Here is a 26,718-nt window from a genome sequence, read left to right as displayed (position 1 = left end):
GAGCAGGATGGTTGAGTCCAGGCTCCAGGGTCAGATTTGGTTCAGTTTCTGCCTTTGTCACCTACTAGCTGTGTGACCACTTCATCTTAAAATGGCAGTGATACTGGTGTCTGTTTCCTTGAGTTACTGTGAGCATTTCCTAATATGTGTGCAGTGATTATAATGCTATGTCATATTACATTATTATTATTATTATCATTGTTTTAGTTGTCTTGAGTCAAGGTGAGGTGAAGGACTTAGACAAAAAGAAGACCCAGATTCTAGGCTTTGCACCACTAGTTTTGTGGCTTAAGGCCAATCACTTAACCTTCCTTAACTTCTGGTTCTTCTTCTGTAAAATGGTGACAGTGCCTGCCCTGCCCACTGTTGCTAGATCCTGAGATAGATAATGTATGAGAAAGTACTTTGCAGTGTGAACTGTTACAAAACCACAGATAATTAGAACTATTAGTCTGCTCTCTGCATAGATTCTTACAAATACTACCTAAGGGAAAGATCCTAGCTTCTTAATTTTTAAATTGGAATTATTTATTGATCAGTAATCGATTGTGTTTTGTATGCCTTCTGTTTTTAAAACTTCATTTGTTGTTAAGATTTAGAAAAGCCATTGATTGTGCCCTTTACATTTCCTTGCAGGATGAAACTGTAACAATAGAAACCGTCTTTCCATTTGACGTTGCAGTTAAATTTGTTTCTACAAAGGTACGTTCCTGTGAAGCATACTGGAAATCATTGAGGTTGTAGAAATTAACAGAAAAGAGAAAATGGATTAACTTACTTCCTGACAGACCTTTGTCTCCATCCGTGACAGTTTGAGCACCTGGAAAGGGTTTATGCCGACATCCCCTTCCTGCTGATGACGGACCTGTTGAGTGCCTCTCCCTGGGCCCTCACCATTGTCTCCAGTGAGCTGCAGCTTGCTCCTTCCATGACACCCGTGGACCAGCTGGAGTCCCAGGTGGACAACGGTGAGAATGTGGACCATCCCCCTTAACTAGCAGGAGACAGTAGTGTGTGTGCGTGTGTAGGCTGGTGGTGTAAGAGTTAGCTTTTTGCTAAGGCAGGGAATTTGAGACTTACACTCACAAAAAGCAGGTACATTTAGAATTAAGTTAGAATTAGCATCATTTACAATTTGCCTGAGTATACCTTATTTTTTAAAAAATCAGATTCTTGATACTGTAAGAAAGTGACTGAAAAATGTAATTGAAAATAAAGTGTTTTTTCATATTTGGAGTTTTTATAGATTGTTTTTTATAATTTTTAATTGATGTTTACTGTTGTTTATAATTTGAAATGGGAAAAGATGTTTACCAAAGAAACTTTGGAAAATACAGAAGAGCAGACGAGAAGTTTTCTCAATTATCCAACTGAAAACAGTTCATAGAGGCGATGTTGCCTTTCTGGTTCAGGGTACTTTGGGCTTCTGTATATTTCTCGAGCTGTTAGAATAAAAATTAGTTTGAATGTTAACCCAAGCAAACTTGTGCTCAACTAGGTTATAAGGGCAGATATTGTGAGGGGAAAAAATCATGATGCATTCTTAAGACCAAATATAAGTGAGCCATTTTATTTGCTCTGTTTAAGTGAGTCATTTCATTTGCTCTGTTTACCTGTCTCCTTGAAAAAGTCATTTAACATCTCTAAGCCTTAGTTTCCAAGTCTCTACAAATAATGTATAATTGATAAAGTATTCTTTTTTGTTGTATTTCTTGGATGTAAAGCTCTCTTTTTATAGATGAAATCACAACATGAGGATTATGAGTCTCTTTCTTGTAGTTGTCTTACGGACTGCAGAGAGTGCCAGTGAATGCTTTTGTCTTCGTTGCCCATCTGTTGGAAATGTTGAAGGTGGAGTAGCAACTGGGCATTATGTTATCTCCTGGAAGAGGTAAAATTGTATCAGCCCTACCTTTTCTTCATTATTTGTGTTATTCTAATGCCTTTATTATGTGTCATTGTCATTTATTTATTTATTCATTTATTTTTAATAAATTTATTTATTTATGTTTAGTTTTGGCTGCGTTGGGTCTTCGTTGCTGCACATGGGCTTTCTCTAGTTGCGGCAAGCAGGGGCTACTCTTCGTTGTGGTGCACGGGTTTCTCATCGCGGTGGCTTCTCTTGTTGTGGAGCACGGGCTCTAGGCACGCTGGCTTCAGTAGTTGCGGCACGTGCGGTTAGTAGTTGTGGCTCGCGGGCTCTAGAGCACAGGCTCAGTAGTTGTGGCACACGGGCTTAGTTGCTGTGAGGCATGTGGGACATTCCCAGATCAGGGCTCGGACCCGTGTCCCCTGCATTGGCAGGTGGATTCCTAACCACTGCGCCACCAGGGAAGTCCTTCTCATTGTCATTTAATAGTTGAGAGCTTCTGTCAGCCTGGAGAACAAACTAGAAGTCACATGCTGTCATTGACCTTCTGTCAAAAACACAAAGATTTAAAAGGATAAACTTTCGTTTGTGTTTGTTACAATTTGTGAACTATTACAGATGCAATTTTAGCCAAATTAATTCTGATGATAGAACCAACCATTAAAAACATTAGGAGAAACTGCCCTTATTTACAGTGAATAGGATTGTTCGCATAGAAAACCCAAGGGGATCAACAAGTTATTGGAATTATAAAGAGTCTCAGCAAGGTTGCTGGATATAACATCAACATACAAAAATCAGCTGAATTTCTATATATCAGTAATAAACGTCTAGGGAAAATATTTTTTAAATAGGTGTCATTTACATAACAACAAAATGGTAAGATACACAGGAATACATCTAGTAGAAGATGTCACCTTTATGGAGAAAATTATAAAAATTTAAAGCATTAAAGGAAGACCTAAATAAATGGGAGAGATACAAAATAATCTCTGATAGGGCTTGGATAAGATTTAATATTGTAAATTGTTCTATAGATTCAATGCAGTGTCCTTCAGGATCCCAACAGCTTGTTTTGTTTTGTTTTTGTTTTTGTGGAACTTGACACTCTTGATTCTAAAATTTGTATGGAAAGGCAAAGAGGCAGTAATAGTCAAAATATTCCAGAAGAAGTACAACTAGGCAAGGGTACTTGCTCTTCCAGATTCTAAGACTTATTGTAAGTAGTCATCACTATGGTATTGGCTCTGGGAGATGTAAATAAACCAATGGAACAGAAGAGAGAGTCTAGACATAGTTCCACAGATCCACACATGGAAATTACATTTCACAGAGGTAGCATTATAGATCAGTAGGGGAAGGAGGAACTGCTTTATAATTGGTGGTAAAGAGTTGGATATTGACTTGGGAAAAAAATGGGATATCTGCTGTACCACTGTATACTGTATATAAAAATTCCAGGTTTATTAAAGTTTAATAGTAAAAAGCAAAACTTTATTACTTTTAGTAAAAAAATAAGAGAATCATTTTATGACTTTGGCATAGGAAAGAATTTCTTTAAATAAGACCCTAAAAGTACAAGCCACTAAAATGGATAAATTTGATTTCTCAAAATTGTTTCTCAGTTCATTAGAAAACAGCATGAAGAAAGTGAAAATACAAACTGGGGGAAGCTATTTGCAACATCTAAAACTGACAAAGGATTCGAATTCAGATCAAGAACTTCTTCAGATCATAAGAAAAACACAAGTCTCTTAACTGAGAGTTGAGAAAAATACTTGAGTAGGCAGTACAGTGATCAGAAGAAGCTGGATGGCCAGTAAACATAGGGGGAGAGAAGGTCAGCCTTATAAGTTTATCTGAGATTCAGCTGTACTCCCACTACTTTGAAAAAATAGAAAGGTTAAACAGTGCAAAATTTGTCAAGAGGAGGAGTATAAATTAGAACAATTGCTCTGGAAATATATTTGGCAGTACCAGGTAAATCTGATGGCTATACCCTGCAGTCCTAGAAAAGATTCAAAAACATACACAAAGGGGACATGTCTGAGAATGTTCATAGCGGCACTACTTATGATAGTTAAAAGTTAGAAAATAAATGTCCACCAACAGGAAATTGGATAAATTGTGGCACATTCGTACAGTGGAATATTATATAGCAGTGAAAATGAGGGAACCAGAGCTACACCTATCAGCCTATTAATACTAAATGAAACAAAGCAACTGCAGAATATGAACAAATTGCATATATATAGTATTAGAAAACACGTAAAACGTTTCTTAGGGCTATACGTATAATTTGGAAAAGCATAAAGAAACACATAGGAATGATAGAAGCCAAATTCAGGCTAGTAGTTACTTCTAGAGTGGAGGTTGGGGGGATGCAAGTGGGAAGGGGTACACAGGAAGATTCAGCTATGTTCTTATGTTCTCTTAGGCCAGGAGGTAGATGCATGGTATTTCATGTGTTATTTTCTTGGCATGGCTCAATTATTTTATAAGTCTTGAAACAGTAATTAAGATAATAAAAATGAGAAAGGAAAAATAGGTAATTTTATTTTTAAAAAATTGACTTGTCTTTCTTCCCCCCCCCCTTGAATTTACCATATTGATGTTTAGTTTAATTCACATGTTTATAGGAATTAAAACAGCATTTTGAAGGTGCTGCTTAATTACTCTGCTGTGTTACTATAAAGACATGTATTTCTTGGGGCTTCCCTGGTGGTGCAGTGGTTGAGAGTCCGCCTGCCGATGCAGGGGACACGGGTTCGTGCCCCGGTCCGGGAAGATCCCACATGCCGCGGAGCGGCTGGGCCCGTGAGCCATGGCCGCTGAGCCTGCGCGTCCGGAGCCTGTGCTCCGCAACGGGAAAGCCCACAACAGTGAGAGGCCCGCGTACCGCAAAAAAAAAAAAAAAAAAAAAAAAAAAGACATGTATTTCTCAATGGTGAGAGGTTGGGTGCTTTTGCCTGTCAGTGGTTGGCACTACTGTAATAGCGTCACAGCGGTTCCACCTCTACGTACATGCTCAGCAGTCAGATAGATGCCAGCTGCCCCCGGAGTTCCCACCCTGACTGCACTACAGGGAAAAATATCTGACAGTCTCATAATGTAACTCACTTTATCTCAGGAATATTGGAATGCCACTGTGTCTACTGATAGTAAAATGTTTTTAGTCTTCAGTTTCTCCTGTGTGCCCACAGTGCAGTTTCAGCAGGGCATGTCCAGTGGTCTGGTGCTCGTCTGGAGATGGTCCTTGGTGTGAGAAGGTGTTTGTGTCATAATGTAAAGCACCGCACTGCTGCTGACATTGAGAACACTTTGCTGCCAAAACACTGTGTTACGTGGCGTGCTCGTGTGCCGTTGACTTACATTCTGACGCAACTCCTTACTTCATCACTGGGACCAAACAGCAGCCTTGAGTTACAGCATTTGTTAATCGGAAATCCTCAAAACAAAAATGGGATTGTAAAAGCTCTTCACAAAACTCCTTCCATTAATAAACTTTTAGAAAAGGAATAATTTATATTTCCTTCGTAATTAGTTGGTGAATATACGTGTTCCCTGGTTTTGATTTATTAACTTCTCACATGAAATGTGGATTTAAAAGGTACCTTTTTCTGCTGTAGGACTTCAGCCATGGACGACATCCCTGTCATCAGCACTGTCATCACTCTGCCACACGTGATTGTAGAAAATATCCCTCTCCATGTGAACGCAGGTAACGGCACTCACATTTTATTTGATCAAAAAAATCCAGGAAGAATATTTACTTTATTGAGAGGCCCACGTACCACAAAAAAAAAAAAAAAAGAACCCATAAATGGTGAGCTTTTTTTTTTTTTTTTTAAACCAAGAGTAATGTGTCATCTTTCTCTGCAGATCTGCCATCATTCGGGCGTGTTAGAGAGTCGTTACCAGTCAAGTATCACCTCCAGAATAAGACTGACTTAGTTCAAGATGTGGAGATTTCTGTGGAGCCCAGTGATGCCTTCATGTTCTCAGGTCTTAAACAGGTACAGGTCATATCTCTTTGGGTTGTTTATGAAGACACAAAAGTATGGCCAGGAAGTGGAAAGCTGTACATTTTGTGTACAAATGAATTGATAAGGCTGACTGTGGTCCCTGTTGTTTTGATAGTGGGGAATCTTCAGTCACTTTTGAAGGTTAATTACAGCTTGCTATAGAACTGAGTTAAATGGGCAACCCTTTTTGCTTTGAGATCACACATATAGGTTCTTTCTCCGTATAAAACAGGAGTTCACAAATTCTTGGACTACAATAGAATTCCTGAAAATTTAAAAATATCCCTTTTATTACTAATGAGTTTGTGTGTGTGTGTGTCTTTTAATTTGAGGCCTTGAGGCATGACCACACAGATCAAAGCTTAATTCCCTGCTGAACTATCAGTACAGTTTTTAAGAGATTTTGATCTTGCATAGAATTTACTTATCTTTGTTTCCTGTAGGCACAATTTTGTATCTATACATAAAAATAAGTGGTTAAGATGTTTTGATTCATCTATTCAAATCAGGGGTGGAAAAGTTCATCAGATTTTTGAGTGGGACGCACACTCTCAGGCAAAACCATGTTGCAGTGAGAATACTGTCCTCCTCTTCAAAGTGGCCACAGAGGGGAGCTCCCTGGTGGCCTAGTGGTTAGGATTCTGGGCTTTCTGCCAGGGCCTGGGCTCAATCCCTGGTCAGGGAACTGAGGTCCTGCAAGCTGTGCAGTGTGGCCAAAACAAAAACAAAAACAAAAACAACAAAAAACAGAGTGGCAACAGGGACACACCTCAGTGGTCAGTAAGATAAGGATGTAATTAGAGCACAAACTTGTCTTAACACCTAGTAGCATCCGCCCTGACTCACCAGCCATGCCATGGCTGGGCATGTCCTTAGTGCTGTGTTTGCAGTTAAATGAAAGTAGAATTACACATGAAGTATACTGTAAATCTGTACAGTAATTTAAATTTATAGTGTATACCAAATATAATATTAGCTGTAATATGTTGGTTACACACGCATGTATTATCTCTGACGCAACACGCACCTATATGTACTCATTTGCAAATGAGTAAGCTTTTCTTGATTGTTTTGATCTCTTTCACATATTGACTTAAAAATAATTAGATAATGTAAGATACCAAAAACCTTACCTGTTGGTGTTCTTTCCTAAAGTACAAACATCTTTTCTTCCCCTGAAGTTACTTACCTTACCTCAAAGGTAGAGTCCCTAACACAAAACACAGGAAACGATCTGTTTGTCTCATGTTGACATAATGTTTACAAAGATGCTTTTCCGCACGTTATCCCATAGTGCCCTGTGCCTTGCCTATAAAGCCTGCCTGGTCTAAGGCACAGGAAATACTGATCCACCCTGTGGTCCCATTGTTAAGCAGGTACAGGTTGCCTTTTAGATGTTGGTAGAAACTGAGAAATCATGCACATGTTTTTGTTACGTTTGTTAACTGCATGATCCTGACCTCATTAATTCGCTGTATATTTTGGTATCTGTCTGGAAGGAGGGATAGGAGAGCGTGTGAATATTTCACCAGAAAGATTTAGGTGTCCTATCATTTGCTAGTAATGTATGGGTAACGTCGTATAGATATATTTGATATCTATATTTGATCATCTTTCTCTATAACTTTTGTGATTTAGATTCGATTACGTATCCTCCCTGGCACCGAACAGGAAATGTTATATAATTTCTACCCTCTGATGGCCGGGTATCAGCAGCTACCGTCTCTCAACATCAACTTGCTCAGGTTCCCCAACTTCACAAATCAACTGCTCAGGCGTTTTATACCCACCAGGATTTTTGTAAAGGTGAGGCTTAGACATTTTCTGCTTTTTAAATTCACTGTCTTGAAAACAAACAAAAGAAGATGTCTTTTCATGTAAACTTCACTAAGTATTTGGAGACTAGCAGGATAGGACTTTGACTGTTACTGTATAAATTTGGCAATATTGCTATTCATTTCTGTAAAGTTATTATTTTATAGATTTTTTTTAGATTTCTATTTTATAGATATTTCTAGATGTAATTTCAAAGATTTTTATTCCCTTGGGTAAAGGTTTATCTTTCTGGCATCCTTAAACATGGTTTTTCTTTGGCGTTTAGTAAAGTGTATTTCTATTTTTTTCTTTTTTAAATTTCTTTATTTTAATTTTTTGTTTACTTTTTAAAAGTATGTTTTAAAATTGTAGTTAATTTGTAACTATTTTTTAATCAAAATGGATTAACTTTCTGAATACAGTCCCTGAACTTTTCTGGTTCTAACTATGTAATACTACTGGATTTGGGTCTTTTCTGAAAACGATCACCAGTCAGAAACTATACTCTGGTTTAATATTTTGATTTTTTAACAGTGATACGATTTCCAGGTTCCTTCAGTAAAGGACCCTGTAGGATTGTCATCGCTTTGCCTCGGGTTAAGCCACTCTTGATGCCTAAATTAAGGCTGTTTCTCCAGATAGTTCTGGTTTCCCTTGGTAACCAGAGATACATGAACATATATGAATCCTGTGTGTTCTCTTTTTTTATTGTTGTTGTTGTTGTGTTTTTTTTAAAATAATTGATAGAGGATCACACTGTTTTTTGTTTTGTTTTGTTTTTTTATTTTTGGCTGCACTGGGTCTTCGCCGCTGTGTGCGGGCTTTCTCTAGTTGTGGCCAGTGGGGGCTACTCTTTGTTGCAGTGCGCGGGCTTCTCATTGCGGTGGCTTCTCTTGTTGTGGAGCACGGGCTCTAGGAGTGTGGGCTTCAGTAGTGTGGCATGCGGGCTCAGTAGTTGTGGCTCGCTGGCTCTAGAGCGCAGACTCAGTAGTTGTGGCTCGCTGGCTCTAGAGCGCAGGCTCAGTAGCTGTGGCGCACGGGCTTAATTGCTCCGCACACGTGGGATCTTCCCAGACCAGGGCTCGAACCCGTGTCCCCTGCATTGGCAGGTGGGTTCTTAACCACTGTGCCACCAGGGAAGTCCCTTGTATGTTCTCTTTTTAAGTTTATACCCCCTTTTTGGATGACAAGTTACAATTTCCGTTTTTGTATCTGTCAGGCTTTGGGGAAGCCTTGTTTATATAATCTGGGATTTGGTAAATTGTAAGTTAGCCTGTGTTCATGTATGTGTCATAATCATCCCACCTGTTACCTTTCTAGACTTACACAGTTTTGTTGTGTTTTTCTTTTGCATCTGCAAAACAAATCATTTTTATTAACCCTCTAAGCTTCTATTCTATACCAAACTTTTATTTTTTTATTTTTATATTTTTAACATCTTTATTGGAGTATAATTATTTTACAATGGTGTGTTAGTTTCTGCTTTACAACAAAGTGAATCAGCTATACATATACATATATCCACATATCCCCTCCCTCTTGCGTCTCCCTCCCACCCTCCCTATCCCACCCCTCTAGGTGGACACAGAGCACCGAGCTGATCTCCCTGTGCTATGCGGCTGCTTCCCACTAGCTATCTGTTTTACATTTGGTAGTGTATATAAGTCCATGCCGCTCTCTCACTTCGTCCCAGCTTACCCTTCCCCCTCCCCATGTCCTCAAGTCCATTCTCTACGTCTGCGTCTTTATTCCTGTCCTGCCCCTAGGTTCTTCAGAACCTTTTTTTTTTTAGATTCCATATATATGTGTTAGCATACGGTATTTGTTTTTCTCTTTCTGACTTACTTCACTCTGTATGACAGTCTCTAGGTCCATCCACCTCACTACAAATAACTCAATTTCGTTTCTGTTTATGGCTGAGTAATAGTCCATTGTATATATGTGCCACATCTTTATCCACTCATCTGATGATGGACACTTAGGTTGCTTCCATGTCCTGGCTATTGTAAACAGAGCTGCAGTGAACATTGTGGCACATGACTCTTTTTGAATGATGGTTTTCTCAGGGTATATGCCCGGTAGTGGGATTGCTGGGTCGTATGGTAGCTCTATTTTTAGTTTTTTAAGGAACCTCCATACTGTTCTCCATAGTGGCTGTATCAATTTACATTCCCACCAAGAGTGCAAAAGGGTTCCCTTTTATACCATACTTTTAAATTGTCATTTTTTAAATCTCATAATTTTGGATCTCCTGTGTTTAAACAGTGGCCTTTTTGTTTTTTTAAGACTTTATTTTTTTTAGAGCAGTTTCAGGTTCACAGCAAAATTGAGAGGGAGGTACAGAGATTTCCCATATACCGCCCGCCTGCACACAGCAGTGGCTTTTTTTAACATTTCCACCTCATCACACTCTAAAGCCATTTCCCTTGCTGTTCCTCACTGTCATGTCTGAGGTTACCCTGCAGGGGAGAAGTCATGACTGGGTTGGGGAGTGGCGGTGGGATGGGTGGTCTCTGATGTCCTTTTAGCTGTTTGACCCTCCAAAGTTTGCTCTTCCTAAACTCAGAAGTATGGCTTTCATCAGCCTGAAAGTATGTATCGATGTACAGACCTGATCGTATTCCAGCCGAACAAACAGAGCTTGTTTGAGATGTGAGAGTTGGTCATGTTGAGGAACCAGCATTTTGTTCCCATCAATTAATCTCTTTCATTCCTTTCCCTGAAGTGCTCAGGACACCCAAACTAATCCCAGATAAATCTAGTTCCGTCTTCTGATTTTCTTTCACAGTAAACCTCTTCTGGGTGGTGGTGTTTTAAGTCCATAAGGAAAGGTTCCAGAAAAGTAAACATTCATAAGTTTTAACCTAATCAGCACACCCTTTTCTAACTGCCATGATCTCTTCTCTAAATTTAAGAACCATCTTCTAGTAACTTGACTGCTGCTAAAATCATTGACTGCATTATTCAGAGCCAGCTCCTTTATCATCTGGGAAAACTCAATAATTAAAATTGTTTTACCTGTCACACTAAGGGCAGTGAATGAGGATTACCCTTTTTCCACTTCATGAACAATCACTGACTAAAATTTTACATCCCGTCATACCTTTATTAACCTTTAGACCTGTGCTATTCCAGTATGGTAGCCACGAGCACATGTGCCTATTGAGATTCAAATTAATTAAAACTTAATTTAAAGCTTAGTTACCAGTTGCACTAGCCGTGTCGCAAGCGCTCAGTAGGCGTGCAGCTAGCAGCACTGATGTGGAGCATTTCCTCTTCGCAGAGAGTCTCGTTGGACAGTGCCGCCTAGAGCAAGCTTGGATCCATATTTTTCTTCCTTCGCAAAATAGATTTGTTTTCTTATTGCATGATAAGAAAACAGATTCATTGTTCTCTGTCCCTGTTTGTAAAGCTGTGTTCGTTAAGGATTTGACCTGGTGGAGCCATTTATTCTGTTTCTAAAGCTAAACGTCCTCCATGAGTCCTACAAATTACATGAAGTATGAAAGACCAGCGACCTGTTCTTTCGTTCATCCCATTCAGATGCCTGTTGACTCACACACACACGCACACATGCGTACATACATACATACGTACATAAAGCTGCCCAGCAACAGATCAGAGCGGGGGCGCCCCCTTCGCTGCTCCAGGGAACCCACAGGAATCAGCTGCTTGAAACACAGCAGTGGGCTGTGGTGCTGAGCTTGCAGTGCTAATCTAGTTCATGTCCCAGACACCGTCTCATGCTTTTCCCACAGAGGTCTGCTAACGTACAGCAGTAAAGTAGTCACTTGCAAGAATTTCATTCTTTTAGCTACTCGATGACTCTCTGGGGTGTTGCTGACCTGTCAGAAATTTTACACCTAAAAACAGTCATGATACCTTTTAATCACTCTCAGTTTTTCTTCTTCTGATGTGATGTTTTTAATTTTTTCAATCACTGAACTTCGAGAAAGGGAAATTTTGTTTTTATCTGCTGCTTCAATCCTTGCAGTCTTTGTTGTTAATACCCTAGAGTTCGTTGTGAATCACTTTTTCTCAAACAGGAGACTGGGAAACCTTGAATCCCAAAGAGCTTGCTGTCAGCTCAGGTTTGTGGCCGGCTTAAAGCTCGGGACACAGGCCGAGCAAGGGAGAGAGGATAGAGCGTCACCGCTTGAGCAGGAATGGTGGCCAGGTTCCCTTTCAGGCGCGGTGCATTGATAGATTGGTGGTAGCTGCCAGAACACCGGGTTAAGAGAAAAGTAGTGACGAGGTAGATTCCGCGGGTGGGTGTGATCGGCTGGTGACGTCTGCCACTGGGCACAGAGGGAGTGTGGCAGCACGGAGGCTGTGCCGTCGCCATCCCCGGCTCACGTGAAGAAAGAGGGTGGGGGGAAAGGAGGAAAGCAACACATTTTGTTTGGGTACTTGCACACGTCTGTTCTGTTTTCGTGAAACAGTTCCAAGAACTTCAAAATCTCTTCAATTAATAGCGCTACTGTTGCCATTATCATTTTGTAAACCCGTTTTGTTTTCCACTCGGCAGCCCCAGGGCAGACTCATGGACGACGCCTCCATTGCTGCCGCGTGATGTTCAGGACGGGCCTCGGCTGTTCTTACGGAGACGCTGGACAGAAGTGTATACGTTTTCCATGGTGAACTGTAGCTTGATCGTGGTACAAGTTAATCTTTGCTGTTTGTTGATGGATGTTATAGCAACTCTTCAGAGGAACTCATGCTTAAAATATTAGGAAAATCTATCCTCTCTTACAGTTTTCGCTAATAAATATTTGAAATCTGTCAGTGTGACGTGAAAGGATGTCAGTCCTTTGTTACTGTTGAAAGTCATTTTATGGGTAGTAACGTCTTTTCAAAGTAAGGGATTTGCACATGCAGTGGCCGAGGAAAGATAAGCATCTGAAATATGACTGGACAAGGGGAACACGCGCCAGTGTCTGCCCCAGGAAAGTTCTGAATCCCTGAGTGTCTCTTTCAGAGTTGGCTAAACCACAGGTAAATCCATCCTCGTGAATCTAGTCTGTGCTCAGGATACATCCACAGGAACCGGAAAGCAGGCACGTGACTGATTAGAACTTCCAGAAAGTTTTAATCAGAGCAATTTAAGATGTCTAAAAAATATCTTTGCTTACCATCAAAACGTGTCAAATAGGTTCAGCTTGCAGCCGAAAGGCGGATCATTTATGAAGCAGGTTTGTATTTATAAGTATGCTAACAAGATTCTGATTCTAAGCATAATTCCCTAAACTAAAAGTTTTTGAGAAAGGTGCAAGGTCTAAATAAGAGATTTTAGTTATGTTGTGCGATTTGAAAAGAACTATTTAAAACTTCTGAAAATTCATGTAAATAAAAATCATATTGTGAAAATCCTCTTTGTTAAAATATCTTAATTTAAAACTACCCCATTTCCCAGAGATTTTTATTGTTTAAAAGTGTAGGAGTTTCAAAAAGGAGAAGAATAATGTGAATAAATGTGTTCTCTTTCAGACATGCTTGTCTGTATCTTTTATTTCTTTTGCGCTTGTTTGATTTCAGCTTCGAGGAGCAGCTTTTACTAAGAACACGGTTGCAGAGGGATGGTGGGGCGCGTAGGACTGGAAATAGAGCCGCCTTCTAGAGCCGGCGCGGCGCATCTGCGGGGACACTGGGGCGGTGACGGGCTGGGAGGACGTGAATTCCCTGTTATCACAGCTTTACAGGTGGAGGCCACAGGAGTTTGTCGGATTGTCTAGGGCCAAATCCCAGCCCCGGTGACTGTTCATGTTGCCCTTTGTTTGTCTCTGTTCTTACCTGTAAGATGTGGATGATGATAATACTATCCCATAGACTTGGTATGAGAATGATAAAAATTAAATACACAAGAGGAACTGTAAACAAAAATTTCATGAAATAATACTTTCTATATGCTCTTATATTTTACATCCTACAAAAATATTCCTGGTTTAACCTGCTGAATTGATTTCATGACTCACTAAGGGGATGTAACCTGATGTTTGAAAAATTCAAAGGTCCATCTCATGCCGTGCTTATGTAATAAAGGTCTCATGTGTTAACACGGCCATCGTCAAACACAGAGTACTCAGTGCGTGTTAGAACGGATGGATCATTGGCGTCCACTTTAAGATTGTTAGCCTTGATGTCAGTGTGATTTGTGTGAGTGTAAATACACCATATAAACAGGTCTGCGCTTTCCCTCAATAGCGTAATCCTTTCTCAGCCAGGAATTCTCCCTTGTCGTTCATTTTCCTGTGAGTGTATTCTGTTCACTTGTTTTTAAATTGCAAGTCTTAATTCAGAAATACATGAAATCATGATCTTCCTGGGTCCCAAAAACAAAACTGTCACAGTATTGCAGGAGCTGTTGACTCACTGAGGTTACAGGTGTCCAGAAGGAACTCGGAGTCTTTCCCTTCCTGCCTCTGTGCACCAGCCACAGTCATCTGTCCCCCATGAGAGGACCCTGTCTTCTGTCTTAGTACCGTGTTGCCATTTGATTCTCAGTATTACTCCTTACCAGTATTATGCACCACTCAGGGGTATAAATTTTTAAATAAAGCATTTAAAATTTGGAATTTGGGGGAGCTGTGTATTAAAGTTTGACCCCTGATTCTTGAAGGTAAGAGCCGGTGGATAATCAATGTTTGCGTGTTACCAAGAGGATGAGGATGGTATTGACTTTGGCATAAAATTAATTTTCCAATTTGCTTAATTTTATATATCTGTGATCCTAAAAGTGCAACTTCAACTCAGTTTTCCTCAGAAAGTCTTAGATTCTTTATCCTTGACTTCTTCTTTTTATTAAGAGGCTTTCCAGAGCACGGCTCTTACATTGAATTTTTTAAAAATGTCTTCACATTACTTGAAAAAAAAAAAGATTCTTTACGTTCATTTTCATTCAGTCATTTCTTTCATGGCCCATTAATAACTCCACCCAGAATATTAAAAGCCTCTTTCTTGATACCGTTCTTAACAATACGTGTTAAGGAATCTGAGCTGTAGGGCTTCCCTGGTGGCGCAGTGGTTAAGAATCCACCTGGCAGTCGGAGCCTTTGGTGTGCGACCAAGCTTTGCTCCTTTCCAGTTGCCAGGGCCGTGGGAGGGACGTCATGGCCCCTTACCCCTGCTCTCTCCTTTGTGCCGGCACAAATGCCATGCCATGGCCTTGGCACCGGGGCTGCAAGGGATTGGATTTGGTGCCCTAACGGGGCCCATGGCTTCAGGACAGGGGTCCCCACCCTCAGAAGAGGGAGTGAGACAGGTGGGCTATAAGATGTCAGCAGAGGCAGTAACGCGTGGTGGTTAATGCTGATCTCCCAGGCCCCAGACTTTCTGGTTTTTCCTCTTGCCTCCTGCTCGCTCCGTGAACGCGAACTGTTTATTTAACCTTCCCCTGTAAAGCAAGGATGCAGATATCCACACCACTGTATTAGTTATCTGCTGCTGAGAGCGATGCTACTACACACACAGCGGCTTGAAACAACACGTATTTATTGTCTGCAGTTTCCGTGGGTCAGGATTCCAGGCACAGCTCAGCCAGGTCGTCAGCAAGACTGAAGTCAATGGGTCTGGCAGGGCTGAGGTCTCATCTGAGACTTGACTGGGGGAGGATCCACTCTCAAGCTCACCGAAGGTGTTAGCGAAATGTGTGACCTTGTGGTCGTAGGACCAAGGGACTCATTTTCTTATTGGCTGGTGACCAAAGGCCACTTGCTTTCTCAAAGCCAGCCGGGGGGCGGGGGAGAGGCTCCAGCAAGCCAGGCACTGTAATCACACACATGTTATCATGTCCCCTCTGCTGTATTGTAGTGAGTAAACGCAAGTCCCAGGTCCCACCCACCACTCACTCAAAGGTATGGGTGGGGTCATGACACAAAGGCATGAACACAGAAGATGGGGATCCTGGGGTCACCTTTAGAGTGTGTCCACCACAGTGCCTCATAGGGTTCTCGTGAGGAGGCAGTGAGTTGATACACATCAGGCTCTTAGAAGAGGACGCTTTCTCAGGAAACACAGTGAGTTGGTTGTGGTGGAGGTGCTGGTGTTACCACCATCAGAAGAAGATGCCTCTAACTTGTACTTGCTCTTGGAAAGTCTTTGAACGGTCTTTAGGGAATCTGGGATGACGGGATTCAATTTAAACAAACAACTGCAATAGTTAATAAATGAAATAATTCCAATAACCACTCTCATTTAATTTCATTTTCTTAGTTGGAGATTGCATGGCGAGTGGGAAATATGCAAGGTTTGGAGTTTGAAAAGCAGTGAATTCATAGGCAGCTTTCTCTGCACTACACAAATGCTGGCTGTCATCTTCACTTCTTAAACTGGATTTTACAAATTATTGTTTTTTTTGTAATTACGAGGTTTAAATATTTAAAAAGTATGTAAGGTAGTATAATTGCCACTGTTTTATTTTTTTTATTGAGGTATACTTGACATACAACATTATATTGGTTTCAGGTGCACAACATAATGATACAATATTCGTATATATTGCAAAATGACCACCACAATAAATCTAGTTAACATCCATCACTAAAAAAAGAAAGAAAAAAAGAATCCGCCCGCCAATGCAGGGGACACGGGTTCGAGCCCTGGTCCCGGAAGATCCCACATGCCACAGAGGAACTTACCCGTGCGCCACAACTACTGACCCTGCGCTCTAGAGCCCGCGAGCCACAACTACTGAAGCCCACCTGTCACAACTACTGAAGCCCGTGTGCCTAGAGCCCATGCTCCGCAACAAGAGAAGCCACTGCAATGAGAAGCCCGCACACCACAACGAAGAGTAGCCCCCGCTCACCACAACTAGAGAAAGCCCATGCGTAGCAACAAAGACCCAACGCAGCCAAAAAAAAAAATTCTGAGCTGTGATTTCCACATTGGCATTGCAGTGAAAGAGGGGGTGCTTTCAAGGACAAAACAAGTGGAAAAGTTAAGGTTACTCTTGTAATGGGGAGGGTCTGTGTAGTCCCAGCACACACCTTACCTCTTGACCTAAAACCCCAGAAAAGGCACTAAAAGTGTCCCAACTCCTAGTGTAAAAATCTACTTGAGATGGCTTGTGTTATTTAACGGTTGAGTGAATAAATAGTAATGACTATAATTGTCAAGAAGCAGTTAAGTGCAGCAGTAGTGATTAGAGATTGCTGAATGAACACGATACCAAACAGAAATGTGCACTTTCTCTTGCTTGTGGATTTGTTCTGAAACATTTCTACCAAGGGCTCCTCAAGCCATCCTGTGGTGAGCCCCATCACCATCTTCCTTTTATTTTAGCCAACGATGCCATTCTCAGACACAGCTACTAAAGAACTGCATACAATTCACCGAACGAGTATGAGATCCCATGTTTTCATGCATGAGAAAAGAAATTTGTAGTTTAAGTACATTCAGGTTCTCTTCGAAGGTCAAATTTATGAGAAACTTTCCCTTCCACTCAATTTACTTGTGCCTGAGAACAAAAGAGAAAGTGATCACTGGGCCTTTTGTGTCTGCTTTCTGAAGTGTGTTTTACCAGAGGGGAACATGTAACCAAAGTCAACCCTGCCAGGCACCCCTGCATTTCAGGTGACATATACCATGCAAGTGACAGGTCGAGCCATGTTTTAAATTCTGTTTTCTCCCCAGTCGTTGAGAGGATGCAAAACTCACAGCCACCTTGAAGTAGTTTTTCATTTATAGAATACGCCCTTACCCAGAACGTATCAGCCTGCTTGGCACATGAGAACTGGCAAATAATATGTTTATTAGGTTGGTCAGGATTTCTAAACCATGTATATTTCCCAAATGATAATTACTGATATTATTGAGGGCTACAGTGTGCCGGGCAACTTTGTTCTTACCTCATTTAATACTCATAAAAGCCCACCGTGGTGTGGGTACTGTTATTATCCCCATTTTAAAGATGTGGAGACCGAGGCACAGAGAGGTAAGTAACTTGCCCAATGTTCTGGTTATCACTGCAAAACAAATCATCCCAGTACTTGATAGCTTAACGCAACAGTTATTTTTTATGGTTTCAGTGGGTCAGGAATTCAGGAAGGGCTTGGCCGGGTAGTTCTGGTTTGCGGTCACTCAGGCAGTTGCTCATCTGACAGTAGCTGGAGTTAGGATAGTGGGGATTGTGAGAACGAGGGAGCTGAAGCAGCATGGGGCTAGCCAGGCATCCCTCCGTTTAGTCTCAGGACCCTCCCATGTGGTCTTTGGGCTTCCTCACAGCATGGCGGTCTCAGGGTAGTTGGATGCCTACGTGGCAGCACAGAGCTCCAGTGTGGGTGGTCTAGCCAGCAAGGTGGAAGATGCATTGCCGTCTATGACCTGGCCTTGTATATCCCATAACATCACTTCAACTATGGTCACAGGCGCATTCACATTTAAGAGGAGGGAATATAAACCCTACCTCCTGATGGGGAAATGGCCACATCCTAGAAGAACAGGGGGGACAGGAGAGATCCTTGCAGCCATCTTTGGAAAATACAATCTGTCCTATCCAATGACACGGCAACTGGTGGAAGAGCTGGGATTCAAATCAACACACTGCCTGCAGAGCCCACGTGCTTAACCACTATGCTACACAGCCACCACTCTAATGCTGCCAGTGTTTGCTCCTAAATAAATGAGTTTGGGCTAAATATGGATTTGATGACTGAGGCGTTACGCCTTCTGTGAATTAAGACCTGTTCTTGGGACTTCCCTGGTGGTCCAGTGGTTAAGACTTCTTGCTTCTAGTGCAGGGGACGTGGGTTCGATCCCTGGTCAGGGAACTAAGATCCCACAAGCTGCGTGGCGTGGCAGGAAAAAAAAAAGAGGGGAAAAAAGACCTGTTCTTAAGTCTATGGCAATAAAGCTGTTGACAATTAAATTACACATTGAATTCCAAGTGTTTATTGAGCGCCTGCCATGGGCCAGTTTCTGTGCTGGTTTTGCTAAAACATAAAGGAATCCTCTTCCTGAAGATCAGTGGTCCAGCAGGAGACACTGGCATGCAAACACATTCCACTGCCATGAGATTGCTGCAGTAGAAGTGGGCACAAGACTGGTGAACTGATGGGATGTGTGGGAATTGCTTTAAAATGCTCCAGAAGACAAAAACAAAAAACAAACCAGGTTGGGGAGAAGTGGATGAAACAAGACTTATTAAATGTTAATCATTGTTAAAAGTGGGTAAAGGGTGCCTGGGGGTTCTACTTTTGGATATGTCTGTAACTTTCCATGATAAAAATAAATAAATAAAAGATACAAGGTAGAAAGGAACCCCAGTGGAGGTGATTATGGGGTTTGAGTGATGAAGCAGCAGAGAGGCATGGCTTCCTCCAGAAGTGACCCTGGAGTTGTTTTCATGATCGTCATGAAATTACTCTGTGTTTTTCTTGTATGGGAATGTGTTTCCATCATCCTTGAACAGATCCTGTTATGCGAGCTGGGTTTGGAGGGCACATAAAATTTGTAAAGTAAACATATCAGGGAAGCGCTTTGCAGGTGATGAAGGGGTGCTGGCTGGCGTCCACACCAGACGGCCCCCAGGCTCACCAAGCATTCATAGTGTAGACAGACCCGTCCAGCGCTGAGGAAAGCTGGCTCTGCTTTTCCCACCCGAGAGGTTCCTATTCAGTGATAAGAGAATTAGGGGAGGCCTGAGACTCACTTACAACTGAAAGAGTGCTCGCTGCTGTCAGCACCGCCGCTTCTGGAGGGCAGGGCTTTTTCTGTTGGAATTCGAGGATTTTTGAGCGAAGCGCGTCTTCTTGTTAGTTGTCTAATGCTAATTAGAGTATTGAAGAATTGTAGCTTGAGAAACCTTTGACCCTGGGTGATAATCAAAAACCACTGTCTCAGCAAAGGACTGAATCCCAAATGCCAAATTTAACAGGAAACAATGAGAAGCCCTACATTCAAGATGTGTTTGAATATTGAATCGTTTAAACACAGGGTGGGAGGAGCTCTGTGATAGTTCATGCGTGTATCAGAGGTGTGAGTGCTTACCAGTTGCTCAGAGTACGTTTGCAATGTTTTCTCTACTTCTAATCGCTACCCTTCATTTTATTTCACTTTTATAGTGAAAATTTTCAAACATACACAAAAGTAGAGATAATAGCACACATTCATGCTTGTACTCAGCTCTGTAGCCATGCATACTTCGCCATCTACCATCTACATGATATTGCACCCACATCTATTCCCCCCTTACGTAATTTCACCCATAAATAAAAGGACTTTTTATAAACATAACCACAATACCTTATTACATCTCGTAATTACCAGTAATTCCTTCAAGGTTGCCTGATACACGATCTATGTTCAATTTTCCCTGATTGGCTCAGCAGTCTTTTTACAGCTGGTTTGTTTGAATCAGCATCAAACAAGGTCCATCATTATATTTAATTACGTCTCAAGTCTTTTTTGAGTTTCATTTAATGTAGAACAGTCCCTTCCTCCTTTCTATCCCTTATCATTGACCTGTTGAAGACATGCAGTCAGCGTCTTGTAAAATATTCCCCATCCTGGTGTTGGCTGACTGCTGCCCCCAGGGTGTCATTTGGCTTGTTTCTCTGTCCCCTGGATTTCCTGTGGACTGTTACAGTTCAAAGCTTGTCTGAGTCCCTTTCTGCCTGCCTCCCCCCTGCTTTTTTTTTTTTTTTTTTTTTGCGGTACACGGGCCTCTCACTGCTGTGGCCTCTCCCGTTGCGGAGCACAGGCTCCGGACGCGCAGGCTCAGCGGCCATGGCTCACGGGCCCAGCTGCTCCGCGGCATGTGGGATCCTCCCGGACCGGGGCATGAACCCGTGTCCCCTGCATCGGCAGGCAGACCCTCAACCACTGCGCCACCAGTGTAATAATATAATATATAATATTATATAATAATATAATATATAATTATATATTATATATATAATTATAATATATTTATATATTATATATTATATAAATTATATATAATATATAATATATAATATACATAATATTATATAATATATATTATTATATATAATATATATAATAATATATATAAAATATATATATAATTATATATAAATATATATAAAATATATATAAAAATTATATATATAATATAATATATAATGTATATATATTTATATATTATATATATTTATAATATATATAATTATATATATTATATATAATATATATAATTATAATAATAATATATAATTATATAATAATATAATATCTAATATAATATATAATAATAATATAATAATAATAACACCACTGTAATAATATCTCATAGTTGACATGCTACACATCCTATTGCCACACAGGTCTGATTGCCTCACTTTTAGTCATGCTACGATGGATCAGTGGGTTTAGAGAATGACAGCCTAACCCCTTTATTATAAAGTTCAGCTGAACATCCATCAGTGGCAATTGTCTGAATCAGTTACTTATTAGAAGTTGCAAAATGTAATTTTAATATACTGTCCTGCATTTATTGGCTGGAATTATGCTATATAGAAGCTTTTTTCCCCCTCATCTACTAGGTCTATTCAATTACCCTAAAATATAGTTCCTAGAGGAGAGAGAGAATTTTTAATAACTTGATTCTTTCTCTTTATAATTTTCAGGATAATGAGTGGTAACTTCACTAACTCTCGTGTTATTCAAGAGCTTTGGTTTTCGTTTTGGTTTGTTGGTCCTCTCCTTTTCTCCCGCCTTCGTATGAAATAATCATGTGAATGAAAGGCTGCAGGACACGGAGGTTGGTGTGATGGCCTTCTGACATCTTGGCGGCAGCTGTCACCTTCTCTAAAGGACACCCAGCACCCTCCACCTGGCTTCCTCCGAACAGAGGGATCCTGTGCCTGTACTCAACTGTGTAGAGCTTCTGCTTTGAAAAGTAAAGTTGACAAGGAATCTTCAGCTGTAAGGATAAGACCAACAACAAAACTTGTACAGACTGGTGTCAGACATCCACTCCTGCAGACCTCTGCCAACCACACACTTCAGATCAATATTAGAGATGTTCCAAGTGATTCCCTTGAGGAACTAGTGCAAGAGCCTGACACGGAGGAGTGATTAAATGATGTTTAATAAATGGATTTTATACGAATTCTTTGAAAACCGGTAATCACTGCATGATGGTGCTTTCAACACAGACACAGATACTGTTAAAAACACTTTTCAGGAAACCTGTTAAAGACAGTTAGCCAGACTTATTCAAGAGGGGCCATGGCAATGCGGTTTTGTAGGGGAGAGAGATTGATTCAATTCCAACTCCGACAGGGACAAATGTGGATTTGTAGGCAAGGTGCAGGCGGGGGTCAGTGGATGGGAAATTACCGAGATGGGAAAACCTAAGGGGTAAGGGGGCTCTTGCTAGACCAACTCCACAGAATTCTGGCTGAAGGCAGCCCAGGGTGGTCAGGTACCAAGGTGGGGATTTGCATGAAACTGATTCAGCAGGATTCTTGCCCAAACAGGATTCTCCAAGGACTGGGAAAGAAGCCCAAGTCGGGCCTGGCTGAGCAGAGGTGCTCGGAGGAGCCTGATCAAAGCTTGGTCAAAGGAGAGAGCCTGTGCTCGTTCCCACCTACAACCATTAACCACAATGTTTCACTTTTCAGGTTAATCATTCCTCCTCCTCTATCAGGTAGCAGAATGTTTACTGTTCTCAAAGTCAAGTGTGTCTGAGCGCGCTGGGCAAACTGGACCTTTCAAGTGTTGCTTCCCCCTCCCTCACAGAAAACGAAAACCAAGGCTGGTCCTTCGAGGCTCGAGGCTCCGTGCAAGAATAACTCTGGCTCACTAGCCAGGACCATGTCGGATGACTGACTCCAGGTTCTGCGAAGCAGAAAGAAATTTCCAAAGTGGTTAGACAGGCTGGATGACTTCAGGACAAGGAGCCTTTATGTTTTAAAATCGGAACCCAGCTGTGACAAGCAAGCAAAAAGGTTTTCTTGTACCTGCTGGAATGACCGGCAGAAACATTGGCTGGGCGGGCGAGCACTGGACTCTGCACGCACGCTCCCTGCCACGCATCCCCGCATCTCCCCGGGCACGCGCTGCCTCCATGCGGGGACCCGGCTCCCGGCTGGAGCGGCAGCGGGCTGAGCCTGAAGGAGTTCACAGGCCCCCAGCGCCTCTGAGATGGACGTTCACCCCGCGGCGATCACCCCTCGCTTAAACGTGGTGCAGCCACTTCCAGAAAGCGGGCAGGATGCCGTTCTCAGCGAGGCCTCCACAGCGAGTTTCTACAGCTAATGCAAAACGCCTTCTAAGGATTTTGCAAAGCCCACCTAGGAGGTGAAGCGGTATCAGTTTTACCTTTTCTTTGCAGGGGGAATCATAGTCCGGAAAGACAGAGGATGTGTCTAGCTCAGAACCTCCAGGCCACTTGCAGGTGTCTGGGGTCTGCGGGGGTCGTTCCACCCCGGAGGACTAACACCCTGGCATCCCCAAGCCCCTCTCACCCCCACCCACCTCAGATGCCGATGAGAAGAGTGGAGAAGCTCTGTGTCCAGAAGAAGGTGGCTGGTATCTGGAAGGGAGGCCGGGGGATGAGAGCAGTGGACTCAGGTGCCTCTGGAATGTCCTCGCCCGGAAGGGAGAGTGGCCTGCGCTTTAGATGCCAGGGCTGCCAGACCCAGGTCCCTCCTTCATTCTTTCTTTTCTGTTTGGTTTGGCAGAGCTGCAGAACTCTCAAGTGGGGCCTGAACCCCAACAGACAAATCTTTCTTTGTAAGGAGGGCCCTCCTCCCTGGTGAAATCACGTTTAAAAATGGTTACTCTAGGGCTTCCCTGGTGGCACAGTGGTTGAGAGTCCGCCTGCCGATGCAGGGGACACGGGTTCGTGCCCCGGTCCGGGAGGATCCCACATGCCGCGGGGCGGCTGGGCCCGTGAGCCATGGCCGCTGAGCCTGCGCGTCCGGAGCCTGTGCTCCGCAACGGGAGAGGCCACAACAGTGAGAGGCCCGCGTACTGCAAAAAAAACAAAAACAAACAAACAAACAAAAATGGCTGCTCTATACTGTTGCAGAAAAAGCAAGGTACAAAACAGTGTGTGTGATACAATCTTGTAAGACAAAACAAAACAAAACACTACAAAAACACAAATACATACTCAAAGAAAAAGGACTGGAAGTATATGCACCAAATTCTATTTTTGGATTATTGGATTATAGATGATTTTAATTTTCTGCATTTTACTTATCTGTTCTAAAGTGTTTTCAGCAGTAAATGGGGTTTTTTCTAAGAAGAAAAAATGACAAATGTTATTAAAAAAAAACAAACCACAGTATCACAGCACCAGTGGGAAGAGAGTCCATGGATGGGCACACCTGGTGATACGATACCAATATACGCCCCCAGAAGCCCCCGTGTGGATTCCTGGAGAGATTCTGAAGATTCCGTTTTGCGGCTACTCAAGGAAGAAGCAGATGAGCCGCCGCTGTAGTTATAACCATGATGCTTTTCTCTTTCCCAGAAGGTTCCCTAGGATGTTGGTGACTCTGATCTGTTGCTTGACACCATGTTCATTGACCTGGCTCTCTTCCAGTTGCCAGTCCTCTATGGCTGGGGGAATTCTCTGTCGTGTCTCAGCTTTTAGATTGTAGGAAGCAGATCTCGATTTAGATCTCCGACTAGGGGATGATGTCAAAGGGACCCGAAGAGCTTCAAAGTCTTAACTAAACAAGACCTAATAGCTTCCTTCTTGCCACAGAATCCTAAGTGGGCCTTCCAGTGGAACCACGAGATTGTAACTGCCCCAAAGACATGTTTCCTTCGCTGATCTGTCTCTAGCTCCTAGAACCATTCCTGACGCATTAGAAGGGACTGGTAAATATTTATGGCATATGTTGATAAACTACAGACTTATTCTTTGGCAATCTCCCAGTTTTTGAGATTTCTCTTTCCTGTTCTTTCTTACTTCTTGCCCTCTCTCCCTCTCCCTCTTCTTTTTTTTTCTCACTTTTACATCTATACAGGAGAACACCTTCCTCACCCACCCCATGCCCATTTGTCATTTGCCCACTACGGATCCACTCATTCACTAAAAAAATGGGCTCATCTGAATGACGACGAAACCCACAGGCCACAGCCACGCCTGATCCCTAGAAGCTTCCAAGTCCCATCCCAACAAAATCTTGAGGCATGGAAGAGCCGAAACCCAAACCCAGATGATTCCAACTGTGCCCGTTATTCTCATTTCCAGCTCCCCGTAAGTGTTAGAGTGACCGGAACATCGGTAACCCACACTAAGGATGCCAGCGATCTTTGTCAAAAAGTGAGAAAGAGAAGATTGATCAGACACTGCAGGCCGAGGGACCGATGTAATTTGTGTAATTCAGACACCAGAGGCACTGGCCTCTGTTTCCCTTTGCAAAGTCCTCTTGTCTTTCCGCAAGCTCTGCTTCTGTGTCCTGTGCCCCAGTGAAAGCTCTAGACAGTAGAAAATGCTGTCTTTGGGGCAGGGGGGACTCTTCTAGAAAGGTAAAATGTGATGCAGATTGTAATGATATTTTGTTTTTTGTTTTTTTGGCATTTTCATCATCACAAAATGAAGAACGGAGTCACCAGCCCCAGGCCTCAGTAAAGCAGGACAGTCCTAGGAGGAGCTGGACAGAGGCCCTTGCAGACGTCACTCTCCCTCCCGCGTCCTGTTTTTCTTTTTCTTGTGTCTTCAGGACCCCAATTTGTAAGAAAATTGTATTTCCTGAACTTGGAGTCCTGGTCGCCTCCCTATGGATACAAGGAACGGCAAGAGGCGTGGTCGGACTGCCGTGTTGCCCAGCTCCATCCACATTGAATTTTGTGACGGGTGGTCCCTAGAATGCCCTAGAAGGAGAGATGCTGGGACCAGTGAATCAGAGCATTACCCTGAGACATCCAGCTGGGCCGTGTCATTTCCGTATCCCAGTGAAAGTTCCCTGCAAGATTTTGCTGTATCTTATTTTCTCTGCAGTAAAAACTAGGGTGATTTAAAATTTTTACTCATCAAAATGAAGGCATCAGGATGTGAGTCACGGATACATAGAACCTAGAACTTTTCACTTTCTGATGTTTCCCCCTTGAAGGCCCAAAGAAGCACTGTTTTTGACAGCACTTTTTTTTTTTTTTTTTTTTTTTTGCTCTACGCGGGCCTCTCACTGCTGTGGCCTCTCCCGTTGCGGAGCACAGGCTCCGGACGCGCAGGCTCAGCGGCCATGGCTCACGGGCCCAGCCGCCCCGCGGCATGTGGGATCTCCCCGGAACGGGGCACGAACCCATGTCCCCTGCATCAGCAGGCGGACTCTCAACCACTGCGCCACCAGGGAAGCCCAGACAGCACATATTGACAGCGTATTCTGGGCGCCCTTCATGAGGAGCCGGCCTGTTCTCTGAGTCCTGATCAGCCTGCCTTCCCCGAGAGGAAGCGCCATCTTTTCTGGAGGCAGCTTGTCTAGCTTCGCCACCATCTCGCGCTGACAGCAATGGCAAGTGGGCGTCTACCTGCTCACTGGGCCAGGGCGCCATGGTGGTGCTCTGGGGGTTCCTGTTGCGACCTGGCCTCCTGCCGCAGAGCCAGGGAACCCCTGGGAACCTCATGGAGCCCACACTCACTGTCGCCCTGAACAGGCCGCTGAGGCTGATGGCTGCAGGTGGCGGGGGATGGGGTTGGTGGGAGAAGTCTGCCACAAGTGTCTTGGGGTCTGCTTTCCCACTGGTTGCTTGGAGATACCGACTCCCCCAGGAGATGAGGACTTAACATCCTGCAGGGTAAACTTTGGCAGGTGAGAGATGGCAGTGATGAACAAATTCTTCTCTCTTCCTCCCCCCATGGACTGTTTCAAGACATCTATTAGTTTATTCAGCCCCTCTGAAGCCCTCCCATAAGATGGAGAATCAGCTGTGCTTCTGAACGGCTCAGTACTGTTCTTATAATATTTGTTCTCTCTCCTTCCCGTGATCACTCTCCCCGATGAAGTGTTAGCACAAGTGCATTGTCCTTCATTCTGATTTCTAGACAACCTGGGCTAAGATAGGTTTATACCAGAATATCTCTTTTTT

General features: G+C 42.7%; 1 protein-coding gene across 2 annotated transcripts in view; it reads left to right on the top strand.

The window, feature by feature from the left end:
• Positions 1-13,171, top strand: part of TRAPPC11 (trafficking protein particle complex subunit 11) — a 39,899-nt gene extending 26,728 nt beyond the window's left edge. For both annotated transcript variants that reach the window (XM_079909183.1, XM_079909184.1), the window contains exons 24-30: positions 637-702; positions 812-968; positions 1,780-1,891; positions 5,500-5,591; positions 5,753-5,886; positions 7,534-7,701; positions 12,239-13,171. In XM_079909183.1, coding sequence (XP_079765309.1) covers positions 637-702; positions 812-968; positions 1,780-1,891; positions 5,500-5,591; positions 5,753-5,886; positions 7,534-7,701; positions 12,239-12,283 — 774 coding nt within the window. In that variant the 3' untranslated portion in view covers positions 12,284-13,171. The remainder of the gene's footprint in view (positions 1-636; positions 703-811; positions 969-1,779; positions 1,892-5,499; positions 5,592-5,752; positions 5,887-7,533; positions 7,702-12,238) is intronic.
• The last annotated feature ends 13,547 nt before the right edge of the window (positions 13,172-26,718 follow it).

Source organism: Stenella coeruleoalba (genome assembly GCF_951394435.1).
Source record: "Stenella coeruleoalba genome assembly, chromosome: 21".
Taxonomy (NCBI): domain Eukaryota; kingdom Metazoa; phylum Chordata; class Mammalia; order Artiodactyla; family Delphinidae; genus Stenella; species Stenella coeruleoalba.
The sequence above is the reverse complement of the archived record's forward strand: the minus strand, read 5'-3'. Positions and strand labels throughout refer to the sequence as shown.